Below are 18,634 nucleotides of genomic sequence, written 5' to 3'. Positions count from 1 at the left end.
GTTTCAGATTAGGTTTTATGTGTCAGCCTATATAAAGGCTCGACCCCCACCTTATGTAAGGCAGTTATCGATTAATAAAAATTTCAGAGTTCTCTTTCTTCCAATTTTCGTTAGTCGTGCGCGATTCAACGATAGTTGACGGTTTTAAGCTTTGTTCGTGCGCGAACATTCGTTTAGAACGAAAGTCTGTTTATTCCGCTACATCAGTTTCTCCTCATAAAAAACTAATTTTGGAGTCTGATTTCATTAAAAATATTATTATAACTTTAGTATAGCGAAAAATGTTACGTTAAAATTAATCGATGGAATTTGTGTCACATAACAATATTCTTAAAAACCTAACAATAAGATGTAAATTTTTTTGGTTAATAATAGTTATGAAACAATTTTAAAAAAGTCAAATATATTTTAAGACTCTCAAATTGTCCAAAAACTTATTTTAAAAAAAAATTGTCCACAAGTCGACCATTGAATTTTAAAATGTTAAAACTAATCTCTTCCATTTGCTTATTTGAAACAAATAAGCTCTTAAATATGTTTTTTTTTTTTTGAAACAAGCTCTCAAATATGTTAATATTTTGAAGTTCCAAATAAGTTTTCTAATTAGTTGTAACATTTGGAAGTTAAGATGTCAGTTTTTGGACAACTTAGCTATTTTAAAAAAAATTTAATTAATGTATTTTAATTTTTCACTTTTATATTTGCATAGCCTTTCTCCATTTTAAAAAACAAAGAAAGAAGAGGGAGGAGGGTTTAGGGCTTTTGTCTACGAGAGCAAAGCAGCCAGCGCAGACTTTACAAGAGCAACTCAGGCAACTCTTTCTATCTCCTGTATTGCGACCACAATCAAACTCTCCCCTGCATCGTCCTCCAAATTTTCCTTCATCTTCTGCTATTTCTTTTTTCACTCTTTGAAATCTAGCCCGCCTCACCATGATAAGAGGCGGTAGCAGCTATGTCTCTTCACCGCCGGCCTTCTCCAACGACGCCAAACGACTCCTTGTTTGCTCTGGTAACTCTGTCTCTGTCTTCAGCACTGCCACCGGCTTGCAGGTTTTCTTTTCCCCTCCTGTTAATTATCTTATCACTTATTATTGTGCTTCGCCTCCCAAATTTTAATTACTATTTGTTTTGTTAATTTACTAGGGTTTCCTTATCTATTCTTATTCTTGGTAGGTAACGTCATTAGAAGGGCATTCGTCGCTCGTGACGACGGTCATAGTCGTGCCTGCTACAACTCCGGCTACTAAGATTTTGTGTTACTGTTGGACGGCTTCACTTGATGGGACTATTCGTTATTGGGATTTTTCAGTGCCGGAGTTGATAAAGACGATTGATATTAAGTTTCCCATTTTCTCCATGGTAATTATAAGTAAAATTTATAAGCTGATTTTGCTTTATGTTCCAGCTTCTGTTACCTCTCCAGTAAATTAACAATCCATTCAATATTATTTGTTAGTCATGGTTGGATATGTTCAACATTAACTAAATTTCAGTAGACGTAAGACCAAAACGTGGGTGTTAAAATTGGAAAGTTTGTGTTCAAATGTGTGGTCTTCAACTACCTTCCGTATTGTTATACAGCAATATCCGACTTTGTTCAGTACTAAGGACAATATTGTTGGATTTAATCTACAAAAGGATTGGGGAACTTTATTGAGCTTGGATCAGCATTGGGTTTATTCTAACTGCTGCTGGATTGCATCGATGTTAGATTAACACTTAAGAGGCTGATTGCATGAGTTTTCTCAACTCTCTATCTTCAATTCACTAGAATTTAGGTGGGAATTTTATGGACTCAATTTGGGGCAGACATATTGAATAAAAGGAATTTGTACACTTGAAATAACAACTTATTTCACTAGGGAGAGAACGATCAAGAAAGATGTAGGGATTGGGTTGTTAATTTGGAGTGCATTTTGATAAAATTATTTGTTTATTTTGGGTTGTATAAACTTCATCTGCGGATTCTGTTAATATTGACATGATTTGGTTCGAGAATATTAAAATCTAAAGAGTTCAAATTACATGAATTATAATTGATATGTTCAGGGAAAATATGTCAATTGTGGAACTTCCAATGAATTCCTAAATTTTATGGAAGTCTTAATTATTTATGCATTTTGATGTAAATGTTGATTAGTTTTATCACTTTTCCAGGTGATTCCATCTCTATTGAGACAACCGGTTGAGATGATTGGAAAGCCAGCTAAACTTTTTGCTTATTTGTCTATTGAAGAAACTAAAAAGCTAGGAAACCAGTCCAAAGCTTTACTTGGACAAATAAGGAAATGTAACTTGACCAACTCACGGCTGATTGGTGGACTAACCTTGGCAGAGGTTTGATCTCATATTATTGAACTTCTTCAATACTATTTGTTACACTTTGCATTAAGGTTTTTCCATTAAGCACATAGCTCTTAGAAATTGGAAAAGAAAAGGAAGGAATCTGAAGTACAAATTGACATTAAATTTGTTGAAATCAATGTGCTTGTATAAATGCAGGTATGATAGTAATTTAACTTGTTTGTTTTGGATAGACAGCTATGTAAAAAAACAGGAAATAAAACAATAATTTTGACAAACATAGGCTAATTAATCCAGTTAGATGCTCTAAGATAGGTTGCTTTTGAAAAAAAAGGTTTTGATGACCTCGAGTCATTTGAGAAAGAGATTTGCTGTTATCTTGTGAGAAGAGAAGAAAGAATACATAAATAGAGAAATAGAGGATAGAGATGAAAATGTACATAAGCTTCTGTTATCGACTATGTATACCAATCTAGGACAAGTTGGTCCATTGTATTATCATAATTTATTAACTAAAACACATAACCAGTGACTATATAATCTGATATTGGTTAACTAATCTATAACTAACAAAACCTAACATTATTCTATGCATCTTGATATAGTTGGGGGTCATTACCATTTACTACTGATGTTGAGGTGTTGGGCGAGTTCTGCTGGTTAGTTTCTGTTAAAACAAAATTACTGTTGAGTGCTGAGAACCTTTTTACCAAATACATCAGTCATTATACATTCAGACTCTGAAAAGGTTGGGAATCTAATGTGACTTGACCATACAATTCTCTTTGATCAGACAAACAGTTCTCTCTATGAATAATGTTACTTAGTGGGGTTATTAATTCCCACTATGGGTGCATTATAAATTGTTTATTAAGTCTTTGTAATTACATAAAATATGTAAATGACTCTGATACTAAGTAATTGTTGACTCAAAATAAAACCACCACCTTAAATGAAATCTTAAATAGTTGTGATCACATGTCTATCAAATATATTCATGTTAGTTGTCGTATGGATTTGTAGTTTCAAGCAAGTGGTTTAAATTTATATACGCGGTCCGTATTTTGTGATGTTGTCATTGTTACCTCTTTGACAGATGGAGCAACCAAAATTTATAACTATTAGCTCCTCCGGAAATTTTTTTGGCATTCGGATAAAGCGCAAACTTCATGTATGGAAGGTTCCTAGTAGTGAGTCTGAACATGCAGGAGTTAAGAAGATCACTTTGCATCACACGAAAAACCTGACAGTTCTTGCATTCCATCCAACTCAAAATATTGTTGCTGCCGGAGATGTGACAGGGAGAGTATTGATTTGGAGGGGGTTTGGAAACAGAACATATGTTGTAGGTGATGAACTAGGCAGTCAAAGGTCCCTGAATATTGAGGAAGAAAGACCTGGAGTGAGGGGTGATGGTGATGCTGAGTCCTGCACCACATGGCATTGGCACCCTGCTGAAGTCAATGTTCTTTCGTTCTCTTCTGATGGGGCCTACTTGTATTCTGGTAAAGACACTATAGTTAGACGAGTAGAGTCCTTGTGTTTCTGCTTCCATACATTTAGCTTTACTAAATTGCAGTGTTGAATGAGGAGAATGGGCGGGCTAGCTATCAGGCGCTCTTGGAGTTAACCAGAGTATGGTTTGCATTATCTAGTGGATGGCATGTAATAAATGAAAATTTTCATTGATGGCATGTGGACTTTTTACTGGAGTCATGTCACATTTCCATTAATGCTTACATATGACAAACTCCACTGTCTCTGTATTTTTTATATTTATGTGCTTGATCATTGGGTAAAAACGGTAGTTTTAAGTGTCTCAGCAAGAAATCATGGAATATGCTTAATGACCGCATTACCATTGACCTGATCATATCATAATTTACATCATCATGGTTGTTTTATTGTTAATGTATAAAGTTATTGGTTTCAGGTGGAAAGGAAGGAGTTCTTGTGGTTTGGCAACTAGACACAGGGAAAAAGAAATTTTTACCTCGAATTGGATCTCCACTCTTGTATTATACTGATTCTCCAGATCCTTCTCTTTCTTCAGTAAGTAAAATACATTAATAGGAGAATAGAACTCTGGAAGCAGTTTATTTAGTAGGTTTACTAATAAAATGTTACTTAGATATCTTGTGCAGATAATCAAATTCACATATTGAAAATGCCTTCCATGGGAATTTTGAAGTCCATCTCAGGGATTAAGGTTAGTTTCCATCTCTTTGCAGAGCATACCAGATAGTTCATATCTGATTAGGTATTTACATTGAATTTTTGTAATTTGATATGAGAATATGATGGGAAATAAGCCTTATATTCTTCTAAATTGATAATATTAACTTTTTCTTCCATGGATCACAATGAGTATTTTTTGAATAAGAGGGTAAATTTGTATCACAATAGTCCTAAACTAGGATGAAGACCCGTGCAATGCACGGGTTACATGAGTTTACTATTTTTTTCTCTATGAAATAAATGATAGTTTTTTTTGGAAGAAAAATAAATGATGGTTTTAAAATATTATGTTAATGTTAATTAAATGATCATTTTTATAAGTAAAATTAATGCATAATATTCATAAGGGCGGCCCGGTGCACTACGCGTCCCCACTAAGCGAGGGTCCGGGGAGGGGTCCCACCACAAGGGTGTACTGGGAGCAAGCCTTCCCCTACCAATTTATTTGGCAAGAGGCCGCTCCTAAGACTCGAACCCGTGACCACTAAAATAAAATTGGGTTAAGGTTCAAAAATACCCCTAACGTTTTGGGTCAGGAGCACTTTTACCCCTAACGTCTAAAATAGTGCAATTTTGCCCCTAACGTTTGTAGCCAATAGCAATTTTACCCCTAACGTTGGTGATTTGGGTCAATTTCAGACACTATTATAAAACACAGATATTTTTGTTCATTATTTTGTACAAGTTGCATATCAATTCATTCTAAAAAAAGGATTTCATGTTTTTATAATTTAATAATAGAATTGGAGATTAATATTTATAAATTCGGTGATTTTTTTGATTTTTTTTATCTAATTCGTACAAAAGACAGTATATTTTTTTATTTTTTTTATTATTTTTTTCACATCCCAACATTTGTTTATGATTTGTTACTGATAAAATGACGCACATGTGAAATGTAGATGATAATATTCATGACCGAGAAGACAGTTTGATGAATTATTTCTGAAATTGACCCGGTTTATCAACGTTAGGGGTAATATTGCTCTTGGCTACAAACGTTAGGGGTAAAATTACACCATTTTAGACGTTAGGGGTAAAATTGCTCCTGACCCAAAACGTTAGGGGTATTTTTGCACCTTAACCCAATAAAATTCAAAAGTTCAAAAATCTATTTTAAATTATATTTAGATTTAGTTGCTGATATTTTTGATATCTTAATAAGTATATTTAGATTAAATAATAAAACAATACATTTAAAATTAAATAGATGAAACTTTTGTCAATTAGTAATACATTCAGAGTAATAAATTAAGACATTAGGTTGGCTGTAGGGAATTCTGCCTTGCTCCAGCAAAACCAGTAGCATACTATCATTTTTTATAATTGTAATTCTGCATACTATTATATTTTAAATTACAAGGAGAACAATTTGATATTATGGTTTATAAAAAGAATAAATGGTTTTTACAATTGTAACTTTGCTATGAGTTCTTCGTGATTAAGTTTATTTAATACTTAAAAACCATTATATTTAACAATTGTAATTCTGTCTTGCTCGAGCAAACTTAATGGATGAAACCATAATATATCTATTGAAAGGGCAAAGAAGAATTTCCTAGCAAAAAGAACACAAACTTTGTATTTGACTAAAAGATGAAAGATGTTGGACAACTTCTAGCAGATTAATAAAACATTGGCCAAGTTGGTGAGCATGCATCAACCTCTAAACTAACTAAATTAATTCCCTAAACTGATCAAACTCTATACTGCACTGTATATCCATTACTTGATTTATAGGCTACTTGTTCCTACCTCTAAATAAAAGAATTAGCAATGCTTTTAATCTAATGAAATTTAATATATTGCAAGTAATAGAAAATGACCATTGTACAACAAAGTTGCAATTTGTTACAGCTATATAAGTGTTTCAAGAGTAAAAAGTTCAAAATTTCCACTCCTATATAGATAACATGAATTGAAGATACTCAATTAGAACGTGTTGGACCTAGACAACAATATGCAACGCATCATAAAAATAAATAGCAGTTGTCCTTGAGAAAACTGTCTTGCTCATCTGCAAAATATTTCTGATTTTCAAGAATCGTTGAGAAAAAGGTAAGACAAAACCAAACTTCATCGGTTCGGTATGTTATTTCAATCCGGTTCGGTTTTTTAACACCTCTAATTGTAAGCACTATGGGGAAAGAACAATAGAACACAAATCAACTTTGAGCTTTCGGGTATAAAGATAGAAAACAATCAAATCAAAATATTAATTTGTGGATAGGAAAATTCAGACCCATAAGAACTGAATTTCCTGAGATAAACTAATGTGACATACTTCTGTAATTAAACAGGATGCCTTCACATTGACAGACCTAAGTTCACCCTTATGTTGTTTCAAACTGCACAAAAATATCCAGTTTCAGTTATGAGGATTTTATTGGAACTGTAACTCTAAACATAAACTGAATAACTATATAAGCTTTGAGTTATTTCACAAGCCTAAAAAGAAGAACTCTTTCACTGTCTTCATTTGCTTATAGATTACTCTCCAACCTGATATTTAGCAAAGCTAGATATTATAGCTGATATGCTGATATAAGCTACCTAATACTATTTTCTCACATTCCTAAATACCGATATAACCTGTTAAACATATCATTATGCAATCAACTAAACAATATAGTAGAAAATCGAAAAATGTACCATCTATTCTTCAAAAAAAAAAAAAAAAGAAAGAAAGAAAAGGAAACAATTAATTAAGGAAATTAGAACTTACCACCAACAATAATGGATGTTGAAATGAAAACACCAAACACCCCAAATGCCATAATGGTTACAAAGTTCTGAAAGAAACGCTTTTTCTTCACCTGAAATCTGATCAATCAACAATTAAATTAAAAAATCCGATCAATGCCAATATTAATATGCATTAATCAATTAATAATTAAAAAGTACCTACCCATTCTTGAAGATAATAGGTGGGAGGAGATATATGAAGAAAACTCCTTCATTAAATCTCAAGATATGAGAACTTTTACCCTTACTACCAGTTTAACAATTCAAGTGATTAGCCCTTAATTAATTCAAAATCAATTAATCATAATAATAATAACTGAAAACTCCTAGTAAAAGATAAAGATGACAGTAATGGAAACCCACCGATTTTCTTCAAGAAAGTGACCCATTACTAACAGAGACATAAAACATGAACATTTCAATGGAATTGGAAGACAGAAATTGACTTCCATCCATTACCAATTGGTTCCTCAATTAATAGATGAAAAACACCGGGGAAGGGGGCCATGCTCAGGCTTAAAAATTCGTCGTCGATGGAAAGCTGTGTTATCAAGGCACATCAGCAAAAACATTATTATCATGCTGCCACGTGTTAAATCTGTCTACAGATTTAGTATATGTATAGATAGATAAGAAACTAAACAACCCCAAGATTGATTTTAACTGTGTGCAATAAAAAGTAACATGTTAACTCACATAGTTGTTAAAGGCGCAAGGCGAGACGCGCGCCTTAGAAGCACGAGGCGCATAATATAAAATAAAAATATATACTCTTTTACTAGTTAAGAGTATACCAAAAAAACACTTATTACCACACAAACAAAATAAAACCACATAAAAACATAATACTAAATCATAAATGTCAGAAACACCAAATTAAGTTCATACTTCATAAAGACAGTAACATATACTTAACGTCTTAACCTAAAGTACCTAACTATAAACTGCTAATATATACTTAACTTCTTAACCTAAAGTACCTAATTAACATATACTTCATAAAGACGCTAACAATATACTTAATGTCTTAACCTAAAGAGCTAATGAAGTTCATTCTTCTTCACACTGTCTGTGGAGATTTGTTTTTCATTGGAGTGGAGGAGACTTCTGTATGTGACTCTTCTCCCAACCTTTCTCTATTCTTTATATATTTAATTATGGCTAGGACTCTTCATATTTTTATTTAAATTAAAGGTTAAGATTAATCTTATTTAAGTTAGATTAGTGGCAGTTAATAAAGCAGTATTTTTAAAAAGTAAGCAGTTACTTAAAAAAAAAGCTGTAAAAATAAAAATTGTAAAAGAAACCTAAGTAAAACTGCCAGGCGCACAAGGCGAGAGCCTTTTGAACAGCGCCTCAATTTCATGGTTTAAGGCGCAAGACCTTGAGCCTTGCTCGAGGCGCACCTTTAATGTTAACTCAGACTTTGGTCTAGTGGTACTACTTTCCACTAGTGAAGCTAGGGCTCATGAGTTCAGTCTTCATATGACTTGCCAAAAAAGCCCCCTCCCACTATCTAATTTTAAAAAAGAATTAGAAGAAATTCCTAATCAGACTTGAACTGGGACTCAACTTCTAGTCTTACATGAATTAGACCACATGACTTGAAGTGAATTTCCATTATAACAGATGAAGCCTTATGCAATTTTTGAATTTCATTTCTTAGTTGTAAGTAACAAAATTTAAAGTGAATGCCACAGGTAACCACATATCATGCCCAAAAGTATAAAGCTTTGCTTGTAGAATATTGTTACAAGTCTTGTATATAATCTATTTGCACAGATATCCTTTTTATTATTGTTAGTTGCTTGATTGCATTGAATGAAGTCTAAAAGTTGAAAGTGCTTTCAAGTTTCAACCTTAAGTGTTATCTTTAAGTTAGTGTGGATGCTAACTGTATATGCCTTATGCATGCGCCTCTTGCATTACTAGGTTGATGCTTTAGTAGCTAGCAGGTTCCATATCACACATTTGTGTATCTATTGTCAATTTTATTTTGGTCTATATTGAGAAAAGGTGTATGGAGAAACTAATGTGATTATCTTTCAGCTAAATGATAATTTGATTATTTATTGAGAAACAATTGTGTTTTATTTTTCAGCTTCCTTGTTCATTCCCAGAGATATGTAAAAGCATGTGTAATGGGGTTGCCTTCGATCAAAACAATGGCTTAGTTGCTTTGCGTACAGAGGACTATTGCATCCAGTTCTATAGTCTATTTGATGACCGTGGAATTTCTGAGGTGAAAATATTAATTTTTGTTGCTGCATTAAGATTATATCTAGTTTCAATTGATGAGCTTAATGTCTTGTTGGTAACTTTTCTTGGTAATAGAAATCTATATTCTTAGATCTTTATTTATTAGAGAATCTTTTCATTCAGTCTTTTGATGCATGTGCCAGTGTCTTTCTCCGTGACATGCTTTCTTATATTACAAATAAGTGTGGGCATTGGTGAGAATGATTTTACTCTGATATTTTGTTTGGACCATTGTGATAATGAATTCTAATTCAAGCAAATGAAAGCGGCTAATCAACACTAGTAGTAGTATACCATCCATTATCTTGTATTTTCTTTTCTTGTGAAATATTGGTTCTCTAGTTACTGATTTTGATTGGGACATTGTATGCCACCCATATATGCAGTAATATTATTGACTATGATCTACATTGATGGAAGTTGAATTGTCTAATGTACTTTCTTCAGGTGCAAGTTTGTGAGAGAAACCATCAACCGGGTGATGGAGTCACGGTAATAGACTAGCTTATTTGAAATTTTCTTATGTATGAGACAAAAATTTATGGTCATCTACACTGTAAAATACTTATATTAGACCTATAGTCTGACTATAGCAATATCATCTAGTTTCAATTAAATTTTCTTGATATTTTGTCATAGGTAGTAGTGACTTTAGTTGCACTCTCATTGGATGGTGCTATGATGCTTACTGCTGAAGAAAAGCTTGCTGAGGAGGGTTTAGGTGGCTTGGTTTCTTTGAAGTTTTGGGCAATGGGGCCTGATAAAAAGTTCACCCTGTCAACAATTGTCTATGAACCTCACAGGTTAGAATCTGCATATTGATTGAACAAATGAAAGGGAGACATAAAAAGATTAAAGCACATGTGTGAATAAGTCCATTATAGCACCTTTTTTTATGCCAAAAGATGAGATTATTAATTGACCTTGTCATTTTGGTTTGGTCTATAAGTTGTAATTTGGTTATCAGTTAATTATCAGTTTTTATGTGTTACGGAATCAGTTCTTTGTAATATGCATCCACAGACATGAGAGTTTTTACATCTCTCATTTGAATCAGTTCTTTGTAATATGCATCCACAGACATGAGAGTTTTTACATCATTCATTTGATGCAGACTGTTGCTAATTATTTGATTTTGGAGCATGACATTTTGGGCTCCTTTTCCATTTTTACTTGATTTCCACCTTCCCTTATGCATAATGCTCACCTCAGCGTCTTTCATTTTTTTTTTCAAATTTTCCATAGACAGCCATGACATGCTCATCTCTACCATCTATCTCCTCTCTTTCTCTCTCCCTCCATCTTCATTCATAATATATCTTCTACCTTTGCACATGCACTCTCTTTTGTCATCCTTAGATATCTTTTTTTTTTTTTTGCTTATACTCGTCCACAGCACCATCTGGTGTTTTATTCCTTATATTTTTCTTTATGGAAGGTCATTCATTTGAGGGCGAGCCTTGGCGCAACGGTAAACGTTGTTGTCGTGTGACCAAGAGGTCACGGGTTCGAGTCTTAGGAGCGGCCTCTTGCCAAATAAATTGGCAGGGGAAGGCTTGCCCCCAGTACACCCTTGTGGTGGGACCCCTCCCCGGACCCTCGCTCAGCGGGGACGCGTAGTGCGACCGGGCCGCCCTTTTTAAGGTCATTCATTTGGCTAAGCTTGCTTCTGCTTCTCAGTTCAAGATTCTCAAACCTCTCACCTCTCCACTCTCCACTCTAAAATCACAAAGTCTCTTTTTTCTCCCTCACCCCCGCCTCTTTTTTGCTTTCCTTGATTTATCTTTTGATTTCACATCTAGTTGTCTGGATCTTAGATTCTCTTAACCTTGTTTGATTTATATTTATTATTTCTTCCCTGTAGTACTTTTTAGATTTGGTATTACCGCCTGTTTGTTTGATATTTCTCTGAGTTCTATCTCCAATCTTGCTGATGAAATGTCTACTACTATATCTTCTTTATATAGGTCGAGAATTTGATTGATAAAATTGAGATTGGTACAAAAGTTACAGGTGTTTAGCTAAACATACTTAGCAAGTTCAATTATAAAGGTTGCAAACCATACAGTGATTTATAAAAGATTGTAATCTATGCCGTTAAATCTTATAATACAATAGGAGGGTACAGAAAAAGTTGGCTATCCTATTGGATACCTCACAATCCTTTCAAATAAAGTTCGTACGGTTTTATTAAATATCTTGTTCAGTTGCATATGTTCTCCCAAAATGGAAATGTTCGTTAGACTATGATGCCTGTATGCAGAAGTAATGAACCTTGTGGTAGTTGTTATTGTACAGGGATGCTGGCATTTCCTCAGTTGCTCTCAATCCTGTCTATTGTATGGCTGTCAGCTCATCTTATGGTGGAGACTTTAAGGTAATCTTTAAGTTTTTGTAAGTTCGTTGTTGTTTTAAGCTCCACTAAATATACATTTTCTTTCTGATGTTGTAGGTTTGGGTTTGCAACAAAGGGATCAAGTGGACGGATCTAGGGCTTACAAATTCTAGATGGACTTGCCATGCTGTTGCATCATATAAGTATGATCTTGGTGTTCAGAGAATTTGAGTATTTTTCTTTTCTATTTTTTGAAGTACTTTGCCCTAGTTGATTGCTGAACATTTTATATTATGTGATTATGTTGTTTAATGTCTTGGTGTTCAGAGCATTTAAGTATTTCCTTTTCTATTTTTTGAAGTACTTCACCTTAGTTGATTGCTGAACATTTTCTATTATGTGATTTTGTTGTTTAATGTGTTTCATTATAAGATAGTGAAAATGGATCTTGAGATGGATAATTTTATGAGATGAGTAAAGGTGAAAAGGTTCAAGAAGTAGATGAACAGCGATGAATTTCCATACAAGTGTAACGGTGTATGGTAAGCTAGGTTTTTCCTGTCTGAGGCATGCTGTTCCTGTCCTTGGTAGTAGGATAGCTTTTATCTTGGAGCTCAATTATGATGATTAGGTAGAAGGAGATAAGTCAGAATTCTTTGTTTTCTTGGTCTCTTTTGTGCTCCATGATTTCCACTAGGAAGTTCAATTTTCCTGTGTATGCTGGCTGAGCTATTTGAAGTACTTGAAATAAGTTCACTGTTGTGGAATCTCCGCAGTTGGTTTAACTCAATTCTTGATTTTTCTTTGATTGATATTCTGTATCATATTCTGTTCTCTTTTTCTCATGCTTCTTTTTCTGAGTTATATTTGTTGACTAAGTTGCTTGGCAATATAGCCTGCTGATCCAAATTAACTAATCTCCATTTATATTATTTTCTCCTTGCAGAAAAAAACCAATGACAGCGGCTGCGTTTTCTCACGATGGTTCTGTTTTAGCAGTTGCAGCTGAAACTTCTATTACTTTGTGGGACGCTTACAAGAATGTTCTTTTGGCCGTAGTTGGGGAGACTATCACGGTGACTCTTTCATTTCCTAACTATCGTGTTATATTGACTCTGACATGCACATCACATCATACAAGCATGTGTACATGCACATGTACATGACTTGCACCTAATGTATGATCCATGAGAATTCATAGCAGATCTGGCCCTTCACCAATCTTAGGCATCAAATCTCACTCCAATTTTCGTAGGAGTTCATTATTGCCTAGAAAGTGGTCATGGGATTGGTTACTATCATGAAACCATTTGAACTATTTGAACTGTTAGAAGGGATATAGGAGGTGGGATAGGGATTAAAAAACACGGGATAAGTTATCCCGTGTTTGTTTGAGAGACAGATGAGGGATAAGACAGATGAGGGATAAGACAGATGAGGGATAAGCCTCTTATCCCTCAAATCCTATACCCAGGAGGGGGGTGGTATAAGGAGGTGGGATAAGCTCCTGCTATTTTAATAGGATGGAAAAGTCCATCTTATCCTTCAAATTAATGTTATGTAGTTTAAATAAGGCTAAAATAGTAAAATGTATTATTTTATCCCTATCCCTATCCCACATACCAAACATTGAATAATAATTCTCGACTATCATATTTTTATCCTTATCCCGACCATTTATCCTTATCCCTATCCCAACCTTTATCCTTAGAATACCAAACGCCCTGTAAAAGCTCAAGCTGATAGTTAAAGGTCCACTTCATATTAATATCTGACACCCCCCCACATGCAAATGCCCACTGTTCTTGAAGGACGCTGGCCCATATTACCATGTCCTGCAATTAAATCAACAAATGGGATTGCCAGGAATCGAACCCGCTCTGATACCATGTCATGGAACTATTTGAACTAAAAGTTCAATCCGATAGTTAAAGGTCCACTTCATATTAATATTTGACAGTTACTATAGTATCACCTTGGTTGTGTTTCACTACATTTTAACCTTGAATAGAACGGTTTGGTGATGTGCATTTTGATTCTATCCTAATGTAGACGTAAAATTTTAACAACCCAAAGAAATAATTGACGCAGAATTTCCTACTGAAAAGCAATAAACGTATAGTATAAGAATCTGAGTTCTTTCTGCACAGCAACTGCTTTGGCCTATCCATCTTTAGGTGGCATGCTATGCTTCTGTTCCATAGTTATGTGTTCATGAATCTGCCTTGTCTTGTGTTTGTCATATAGGCTCTTCTAAATCATATTTTTTATGGAACTTTATGCAGCCAATCCGTACTCTCTCATTTTTAGGGAAGTCAGAATATCTTGTTTCTGCATCCTGGGGTTATAGACCACAACTCTCTGTTTGGAGTATGTCTAAGCTCTGTTCGTCTTGGTCATACAGGCTTCATGTAGAAGGTGAGATATCTTCTGTGAGATGCAAACATTTTATGGCAATTACCACTTCATGATATCTCTTCTGATCTCGGAATCATTTCGACTGCTCTGATTACCGCTTGAATTTTCAGTTATTAAAGTTATAAAATTTGTATTTTATTTTAATTTCCTAATTCATGTGATGTTAATCTTGTGTAAGATATAAGTTATTAAAATAAGATCACCTATAATTAGCATAATCAGTAAGTAACAAGCATGTATTTCATGTTAAGTAGCATCTTATGTATCTGTTTATAGTAATGTTTTATCATTTTGATTAACTAGATTAATCATAGAACTGTGTTATTAATATACCTTTTGTTTTTCTTTTATATGTTTCTATTTATTGTGCAGCTGTAGCAAGTGCAGCAGATTTGCTCTCTTTTGCTGCTCTTGTCCTGCTTCCTGAATCATCTAAATGCAGTGAATCTAATGAAGCTGCTTTTAGAGGAAGAGATGGAGTAATTTTATTTTTCAATGCTTCAGATCCGATTCCTATTGCTACTTGGTTGGTTAATAAGGTAATATCAGTCCCCATCCCATCCATAGCCATATGCAGTGCCTTCAATAATTTTATTTTACTTCGGATGATGCAAACCTTGATGCTGAGTTATGATTCTGTTAGTTTTGCTGAAATAACTTACTTTAGGAAAATGTTTTCGAAGGAAAACACTTTTCAAGAGTAGAACATTATTACAGTCCTGTGATCTAGTAATGGGACGGTAATGTTTTCTGTTTTGGTTGATTTTCTTCCTTTTGAATCTATCATCATGAATCATGCCAAGGGCTCATTAGAGAGAACCCTTTGATATCAAGAATTCCTGGATAATAAGGCTTACCATAGATCAATTCATCCCAGCATAAGCAGTTACTGTCTTTATGAGTAACTGACAGGTACAACCATCCGTTATGAGGCTGTTTATTTTAGACGTAACCAACCATTCAAACACACACCAAAACACTAACACAAATTCACACACAAAACATTGAATCTGTCTTGCTAACTCCTGATGTAGGTGCATAAAAATATTTTTTCTACTGTTTAATGGCAACGCAGAAAATTAAGTACTTTTTCAAATGGTTGGAATACATTGAAAATATCCATTTTGTTTCAGTGAATAAATGTTATAATATTAAGATTTCAAAATACAATTTATAATTTAACAGGAGATGAACTAATAGTAAAACTAGGAAAGGTTATGCATTTGGGAATTTTCGACTGACTTGTTGGTGGTGGCCTGTGTAGCTTACTAGTAGTCGTTGGTGGCCAATGGTTAATGGTGGTTGGTTATGGTTGGGCGTTGTTTGAAAAAGAATTGCTGCGTATTTGTGCTTATATACTGTTATAATAATTTTTATGCTACACTTTGGGAACTCTTCGGGAAATTACAGAAGCCAGAAAGGCATTAGTGGAAGATATAGTCGTAGTACTAAATTTTACAGAAACTAACATGGATAATTGATATAGGAACTCTGATAGTTAACAATTCAATTTGATTGAAAGACCAAGATTCCCACAAAGCCAAAAAATAAGCATTTTAAACATAAAAGGCTCCTTGAGATTCCAATGAGTGTTATCCATCTAAGCAAGAGAGGCTGTCTGCATAAACTATGGCCCTCACTTGAACGCTTGTTGATAGAATAAGAAGAAAATAAAACTAATGTGGAGATTATGGATAATTGAGATCATTAGCCATAGTTTAAAAAACCCAGCACTACGTGCAACTACAAGCATAATTATTAAAGGCGCAAGGCGCGGTAAGGTGTCTTGGAGCCTAGGCGCAAGGCGAGGTGCGTGTCTTAAGAACACGAGGCGCATAAAATAAAAAAAATGTATATACTACTTTACTAGTAAGCATAAACCAAAAAAAACACATTTATAACCACACAAACAAAACAAAACCACATTTATAACTATTTATAAACACATAAGCTTGGTACTAAATCATAAATGTCAAAAACACCAAGACATTAACATATATTTAACGTCTTAACCTAAGTACCTAACTATAACTAATGCTACTTGTTATAAATGTACAACTGTCTTCCATTTAACTAGGTGTATTTACTTGATTAGCAAGTTGGTCTCTTTGCTTGGTCACTGAGCTTATGTGTATATAAATAGTTAGTCATTCTCTTCACAAACTAAGATGAATAGGATATAATTCGTTCTTCCATTTATATAGATTACATGGTATCAGATTTCGTTTGCCCAAGTGTGCAAACATGTTTCGGGGATCTCGGGTTTCACCCATTACTCTACTCACCCATTTCCAACGTTCTTCTATTCTCGCCTCCTGGTCCAACAAACTACCCACCTTCTCTTTTGTTAATTACAGGCAGCCCTAATCCAGTCATCTTCAAAAGCACCCTAATTAGTAATTAGTGAAGAGGAGTCAAGTACCCAAAATAAGCTCATTACTATAGAAAGAGATAGGATGGAGCTTGCACGGTTCCGTAATTCTTGGTTAAGCAAAAGATACTCTAAGAACGTAATCATCAAATATCATGTCCAGCCTAAACTAAACCTACGTGCAATTAGGCATCATTAAGTGATAAAAAAGTTTTCTTTTTTTTGGATGGAAGGTGTCATCAAAAGTTCTCCTCAACCGTGAATGCTTCCAAAAGTAACACATTCTGCACTGTCTAGGTAGAAGTAGGTAATTACTATTATTTTAGTGTTTGCATTTTCATTTCTTTTTGTATAACCAAGACATAATACAAAATTATATAAATTGCTTAGTTGATGCGATAAAGAATATGAAGTTTACAATTTTCCTCTATCTTGATCTCAAAGATAAAAAAAGTTAGATGGAATAGGAGAATAAATTCAAATCTGCCTTTGCCATTCTCCCCTCTCTCTCTTTTGGTTCAAAGCTCATTATTGTGAAATCCTGAGGGATGCCACAGCATACCTTAATTCTCAAAGCTGTGTAACCATACATTAATCTACTTGTGTTGCATTTATGCTGTATGAGTGACTTGGTCTCCTGATCAACTATGCTTTTGTGCAGGCCAAGGGAGGGGCTCTTTCTTTCCTAAATCAATCTTCGGCAGAAGAAAACATGTTTGATGGGAATGCACCTAGAGCATTGCTCGTGTATATAAATGGTGATCATGAGTATGTCCTATTCAATCCATATGAAAAAGAATCTAACGAGCTTAGCACAATTAAGCGGGATGGTCGTCCTGTTGTTGAAGAATCAGGTCAGGAATCCATAATTTTGATTTTTTTTTTTTGTTGTTTATGCTAGTTAATCTAAATAAGAATGTTGTGTTCAAACTTAACTAGGCATCTTATAACTGAGTTGGATATAAGTGGTGAATTTGGGGTCAATAAAACTTCGCTCTAGGTACATAAAACAGGTTGAGTTTTGATGATACCCAGTTCTTGTTCTCTGGTTATTGGGTTAAAACCTGTTCATTCATTTCTTTTGTGTCATAATACCCTGCCCTGGTTCTCGACAAGCTGCATTGGGATTCCAGGGAATTCTATCTGTTAATGTGAATCCATAAAAGCCAATGGGACAAGGGAAACACTTGGTTTGGAGATGCTGTTTGTTGTTGAAATTGGGAGTCATAAGATTTTTTTGAAGAGCCATAAGATTAATCAATAATTTCAGATCTGAGAGAAAACAAACTAGTAAAAGAAAAGAAAATTATGAGATAATTGCATAAGCAACTCAAACGGACAAAAAGCAAGACTAAAAAGAGCAGAAAATTATACCAATTTGTTTCATGTCTCACCTAACCAGCAATTGATATTTGTTTCAGGGAAATTTGGGTATGCATCTATGTATGGAGATCTACCAGTAATTGAGCTAAAAAAATGCGAAACTCCATGGGTTGCATCTGAGAGGCTGTGGGAAAGCATATTTAGTGGATCATCGCATAATCTGCCGCCCCTCACCAAACTGTGTTCAGCATTTCTAGAATCACTCATGGAAAAGAGGACAACCGTTCCTGAGTGACAGGTGAATGGAAGCTTGTGCTTTCACAATGACGGCATTGGCATGTATATATATTAGGGCAAGGATTTTGTATTTGTAATTTACATTTGTCAAAGTTGTTAAAAAGTGTTTTATAGCAAAATTTTGCTGGTAGCTTCACAATAGTTTTGTTTTTGTTGTCATAGATGAGCATCACAAACTGACTGTTGTAGCTGAAAAAATTGTTATCTTGACGGTTATTTTTGCCCTTCCTGATTCGTGTCTTACAATGTTTCTTTTATTTATTGGATAAGGTGCCAAAAAAAAAAACCTTTAGTGTTTACGGCTAGAAATAATTTTACGTTAATGTTGGCAGCTAAGAGCA

At 34.3% G+C, this 18,634-nt stretch overlaps 1 protein-coding gene across 1 annotated transcript; it reads left to right on the top strand.

The window, feature by feature from the left end:
* Window positions 1-722: 722 nt before the first annotated feature.
* On the top strand, window positions 723-18,522 carry LOC136229126 (uncharacterized). The gene is made up of 16 exons (XM_066017703.1): window positions 723-1,053; window positions 1,177-1,362; window positions 2,161-2,340; window positions 3,404-3,812; window positions 4,241-4,359; window positions 4,439-4,516; window positions 9,392-9,532; window positions 9,997-10,041; window positions 10,189-10,352; window positions 11,848-11,926; window positions 12,002-12,087; window positions 12,831-12,960; window positions 14,170-14,302; window positions 14,675-14,841; window positions 17,335-17,527; window positions 18,095-18,522. The coding sequence occupies exons 1-16, from the start codon at window positions 934-936 to the stop codon at window positions 18,289-18,291; spliced, it is 2,427 nt and encodes an 808-aa protein (XP_065873775.1). The 5' UTR covers window positions 723-933; the 3' UTR covers window positions 18,292-18,522.
* Window positions 18,523-18,634: the final 112 nt, after the last annotated feature.

The sequence above is a fragment of the Euphorbia lathyris genome, chromosome 5 (genome assembly GCF_963576675.1).
Source record: "Euphorbia lathyris chromosome 5, ddEupLath1.1, whole genome shotgun sequence".
Classification (NCBI taxonomy): domain Eukaryota; kingdom Viridiplantae; phylum Streptophyta; class Magnoliopsida; order Malpighiales; family Euphorbiaceae; genus Euphorbia; species Euphorbia lathyris.
Note: the sequence above shows the minus strand (reverse complement) of the source record. Positions and strands in the feature narration are given on the sequence as shown.

What these genes read in the sequence shown, in the direction of transcription:
- LOC136229126 (XM_066017703.1), top strand. Translation starts at nt 934, where the DNA reads ATGATAAGAGGCGGTAGCAGCTATGTCTCTTCACCGCCGGCCTTCTCC. An exon ending in CAGATCCTTCTCTTTCTTCA is followed by an intron (nt 4,360 to 4,438) that starts GTAAGTAAAATA and finishes AATGTTACTTAG; the next exon opens with ATATCTTGTGCAGATAATCA. An exon ending in CATGCTGTTGCATCATATAA is followed by an intron (nt 12,088 to 12,830) that starts GTATGATCTTGG and finishes TTCTCCTTGCAG; the next exon opens with AAAAAAACCAATGACAGCGG.